This window comes from Primulina eburnea, chromosome 18 (assembly GCF_022965805.1).
Source record: "Primulina eburnea isolate SZY01 chromosome 18, ASM2296580v1, whole genome shotgun sequence".
NCBI classification, from domain to species: Eukaryota; Viridiplantae; Streptophyta; class Magnoliopsida; order Lamiales; family Gesneriaceae; genus Primulina; species Primulina eburnea.
Window position 1 is genome coordinate 1,911,227 of NC_133118.1, and position 5,269 is coordinate 1,916,495.

At 36.1% G+C, this 5,269-nt stretch overlaps 1 protein-coding gene across 1 annotated transcript; it reads left to right on the forward strand.

Moving 5' to 3' along the window:
* The first annotated feature begins 1,526 nt into the window (after positions 1-1,526).
* On the forward strand, positions 1,527-5,269 carry LOC140820115 (cyclin-A1-4-like). The gene is made up of 11 exons (XM_073180435.1): positions 1,527-1,925; positions 2,506-2,884; positions 3,022-3,158; positions 3,254-3,346; positions 3,450-3,583; positions 3,672-3,747; positions 3,827-3,903; positions 3,986-4,019; positions 4,241-4,390; positions 4,512-4,646; positions 4,878-5,269. Exons 1-11 carry the CDS (start codon positions 1,707-1,709, stop codon positions 4,947-4,949), a joined length of 1,506 nt encoding a protein of 501 aa, XP_073036536.1. The 5' UTR covers positions 1,527-1,706; the 3' UTR covers positions 4,950-5,269.

Here is a 5,269-nt window from a genome sequence, read left to right on the forward strand (position 1 = left end):
AGGTTTTTAACGAGGCAGTACAAAACACGTAATGAAGACATCATCGTATCATGATCAGCATCACAAGGGGGAGTGTTGAAATAATATATTTTAATATGGAAAAAGTAATAGTTGAATATTTGAATGTTGAAAATAAGAGTTGTAAAGTTAGAAATTTGTGTGTGATGATGTAGGTAATGATGTATTTTATTTTTGGATTATGTGTAATGAAACTCTATAAATAGATCTCTCATTTGTGAAGAAAATCACAATTGAGTAGAGAGAAAAATATTATAAAGTGTGTAGTTTGGTAAATTTTGAGAGTTTGAGATTTTTACTTTTTACCATAAATTTTTACTTTTTCACAACAATACGGAGCAAAATATTGATTTATTCAATGAATAATTTATATAAAATAATATTCAAATCATACATGCAAACATAGCAATACGAAATCCACAAATTTTGGAACGTAATTGGTTGTCGATCCCTTACTTGAAAGAGCTTGATATTCGCTTAATGTATATGTTCATTGAGTAGGTCTCTTCTGAGATGATTTCACGAATTTTTATCTATGAGATAAGTCAACTCTACCGATCTTCACAATAAAAAGTAATATTCTTAGCATTAAAAATAATAATTTTTCATAGATGACCCAAATAAAAAGATCTGTCTCACAAAATACGATCCGTGAGACCGTTTCACACAATTTTTTGTCTTGTTCATTTCAACGTTTAACACTCTTATCTCTTTAAATATAAAGATTTATTTCACTAATGTGGTTCACTTATTATTGCGTTATTCTGACTTACTGTATCGAAAATAACTACTACAAATCTACTCGTCATACTTATAAGATACCAGATAGAATCAGTATATAGCGTAAACATCAATCATAAAATTAAGACTTACATATGTCGATAATTCACTGTGATCTTATAAGATACAAAAAACCTCCAACAAACTTTTTCGTTTACTGAAAAGGAAATACATAGAAGAAATATATAACATGATCGATTTACGTATCTTTCGTTATCTCGAAACGGCTAAGTTGTCACGATCAGCTCATTAATTTTAAATAAATATAATAAAATATCCACTCATTTTAAACTGTTTATTTATTATTTAGATCAAAATCGTTCTATTAAATTTTTTAATTTTAATATAATATTAAATTAGTTCTTACATGTAATTTTGTCTAACTCCATATGCATTGGATAGACCAATTCGGACAACGTACTAATTAAAGCGACGACTGCTTTTCCAACGCAGAGCAGATTCCGGTTCAAAATTCGAATTCAAATTCAAGCCTCCCCGCCCGTCACCTCACCAGCCAATGAGATGTCGTCCTTCGCTCACCCGCACGTGAGTTTAATTTCACAGCGATTCAAATACACAGCTCCCGTGGGCCCCACCCTGTCCGCTCCCTAACGAATACTTTGAGCCCCGGATGAACGGTCCAGATCGATGTGTGGTTCTCTGAGCCCTCGAATCAACGGTCGAGATGGATCCGTGATTCAAAAATCAGGCCCCCTTCTTCCGCGCTTCAAAACCATAATTATACCCCAATATATTCTGTAATCCAAACCCTGGATTGATTCCATAATTCGAATTCAATTACTTACCCTGATAATAAATTCGAATTTGAATTCGTTTCTGTCTCGGAATCGTGGGTTTTCAGTTGAATTTTCGTTTCCTCGCCGTTGTTGTATTCGGGTCTGGTAATCATGGCGAGTGCAGCCGGAGGAAGGAGGTCGGTGACGTCGGCTACGACGTCGTCTCTGGCCAAGCGTCATGCTTCTTCGTCGGCGGGGGATAATCTTGGGAAGGTTGCGTCTGGGGCGGCGGGGAAGAAGCGCCCGGCGCTTGCTAATATCTCTAACCAGAGGCATGGCTCCGGGTCCATCAACCCTACTCGAGGTTGCCCACCAGAATCATCCAAAATTGTACGTGTTTATGATATAATCAGCATTTTCGTTGTAAATAGTTGATATGCATGTGAAGTGTGATTGTTTTACATGATTCCATCATCTTTTCTCATCATTTCAAAATCATACGTCCGATGTGTGATTTTGAATTTTCGATCTTGAATTTCTGTAGCTACGACGTATGAATTATTGGGATTTTCCTTTACAGTTTTCTTTAAAGAAAAATGTAAAAAAACACGCGTAAAGGGCTTGAATCTGTATGCTTGCATGTTAAGCTTCTCTTGGGTTTTTGGAATATCGCCTTTTGATTTCAATTAGTTGTCCAAAAATTTGAGGGTTCTTGTTTGGAGGGAAAGCCGGATGATTGTGATTTCTTCAAGAAAACTATATTTTCTTATTAAATGGGAGATTCATCTTAATTCAATCAGGTTTTTTATCCATTTCTTACCCAGGGAAAATGATTGGTTGCCTGATATTTCTGAATATTATTAGTGGGTTTTTTTGTTCCTTACTGTGAGAGTCCTCAGCTCAGCATATATAGGATAAACATGATGAATTTTTCTGGGCTACAGATTGATAAACTTGGTGAATTCTTCAGGTACCATGTACTGCAAAACTTGTAAGCATCAAGAAAAAGGGCTCTTTGTCTTCGACAAACGTCAACATCTCCAGGGATGCTCCACCTCCATCCTCCTTAGGAAAACAGAATGACGATCCTCTGACAAAAGCTATTTTTTTTCCAAAGAGTGATGCGCTGCTCTCCAAGACGAAGGTGGTGTTCGTTCCACAAACCATGAACATTTGCCCAGACCAATCTGATGGATTCTCTGTTTCCATGGATGAATCAATGTCAAGCTGCGATTCTTTGAACAGTCCAGATATTGAATACATGGATAGTAATGTAATAGCAGCTGTTGATTCAATCGAGCGTAAGGCCTCGAACATGCTTTGCATTTCAGAGCATGTCGAAATAGCAGGTTTTGTACTTTGCTTCTATATTTTTTTTGTTTTATTTTCCTTGTTTAATTCCTATGAATTTTAATATTCTAATTTACAAACCTAAAAATTCCTATTGATTTGTGTGTAAGCTATTTTGTCTTTTGGATGCTCACAGGGAATGCATGCAAACGAGACATACTTGCAGCTATAGAATCAAATGATAAGATTGTTGATGTCGACGGGAATCTAGATGATCCTCGATTATGTGCAACCATTGCATGTGATATTTACAAGCACTTGAGAGCATCTGAGGTACACAAATTATAATGATGCATATAAAGTTTGAGCAGCTGAGAAGCTATGAGTTTGTTGACATTTGCAATGCTTTGCTTATATTTGTATGTTAGGCAAAGAAAAGGCCAGCTACCAACTTCATGGAAAGGACGCAAAAGGATATCAATAGCAGCATGAGAGCGATTCTTGTTGATTGGCTTGTCGAGGTCTCATTAACCTTTGTACTGTAGAAGTAGTTTAAGATTCTTTTAGATATGCTAATCTATGTTGTTTTTGAGAATATTCTGTCTAACGACAATTTTGTTACAGGTTGCGGAGGAATACAGGCTTGTTCCCGACACATTATATCTAACAGTTAACTATATAGATCGTTATCTTTCGGGAAATGTCATGGATAGGCAACGCTTGCAGTTGCTTGGCGTGGCTTGCATGATGATTGCTTCGTAAGCTACAGCATTTCCAATCTTTCCTGTCATTCTTCTTCGCATTATTGTCTTTACGACATTGGAAATATGAACTTGTACATTGCAGCAAATATGAAGAGATTTGTGCGCCTCAGGTTGAAGAGTTCTGTTACATAACTGACAACACATACTTTAAGGAAGAGGTACGTTTTTTCCTTTCCATTTCTTCCTTTGAGAACCTTTCTATGAGTAATTGCATAATTTAAGGCACTTTAAAATCAGGTTTTGCAAATGGAATCGGCTGTATTGAATTACCTGAAATTTGAGATGACAGCACCTACAGCCAAATGTTTCTTGAGGTGATCCTTTGATTTATAAACTGAAAGAATTCTATTAGATTAATATGTTTGGTGCTGATTCTTTTCATGTAATTTATTATAGGAGATTTGTTCGTGTTGCACAAGGCATTGACGAGGTATCAATCCTCTGGATACTACTTGTTTTAAATATATAACTGCATCTTACTCTAGAATTTGAGAAATATATCCCACAGCATTTGTGTTCTTTTTGAATGCGTGATGCCATTGCCAACTATCTTTCTGTGAGATCCAATCATTTGTATGAATACATATGCATCGATACTATGATTACAAGAACAATAGATTAATATGATTCTTAAAAATGCTGTCATCACAGGCCCCATTACTGCATTTGGAGTGCTTGGCCAACTACATTGCAGAATTATCTCTTATGGAGTACAATATGCTCTGTTTTGCCCCTTCATTGATAGCAGCTTCATCAATTTTCTTGGCAAAGTTTATTCTTGTCCCCTCCAAGAAGCCTTGGGTATGTTGTTGAATAAAATTACAAATTTACCATTAATTGCACTTGGGATATTTATTTTCACCTTATTCTACCAAATATTTTAATCCACAGCACAACCTGACCTCTTTTTATGTTAATGCAGAATCCAACCCTTCAACATTATACTCTTTACGAGGTCTCTGAATTACATGAGTGTGTTTGGGCATTACATGGCCTTTGCTGCAACAACCAAAATTCTAATCTACCGGCCATTAGAGAGAAATATAGCCAGCATAAGGTATGCTCTCTCTTGTCAAATTTTAGTAATGACTGTAAATAATACATATGTTTTAGATTGTGGTGCATCCATCCATGATTGCTATCACAGACCAAGAGTTCAAACTACTTTACATCATGTATCAATTCATAATTAGACCTGCAACAATTGATTGCTCTTGTTTTGTTTCAAGATTCTAGATGCACTATAAGGTTTGCCGATCCTAACGCTATGTTTTCTTTCTTGAATCAGTACAAATTTGTAGCAAAGAAGTCCTGCCCTTCATCCATACCAGCAGAATTCTTCAGCGACTTAAGCAGCTAACCTTACGATCATGCCTACTTTCCAATGCTCTAATTGGATGGAACTCGCACTAACTTCATCTGCTGCTGCTTGTTGCTCGACGAAAACGGAGTAACATTTCCTCTCGATTCGATATTTCTATATGCTTTATAGCAGGCAAAAAAACTAGGCAGGCATGTTAGGGAAGAGGAATGCAGATGGATAGGACTTTGTATGCTTCAATTGACATTGACAAGCTTACATTTCAACCTTTGTAACATTCTGTTCACTCAATTTTAGATCTTACTCTAGTTTTATGTACAGATTCGCATCGTTGTTCTAATAATTCATTCCCAAGAAAA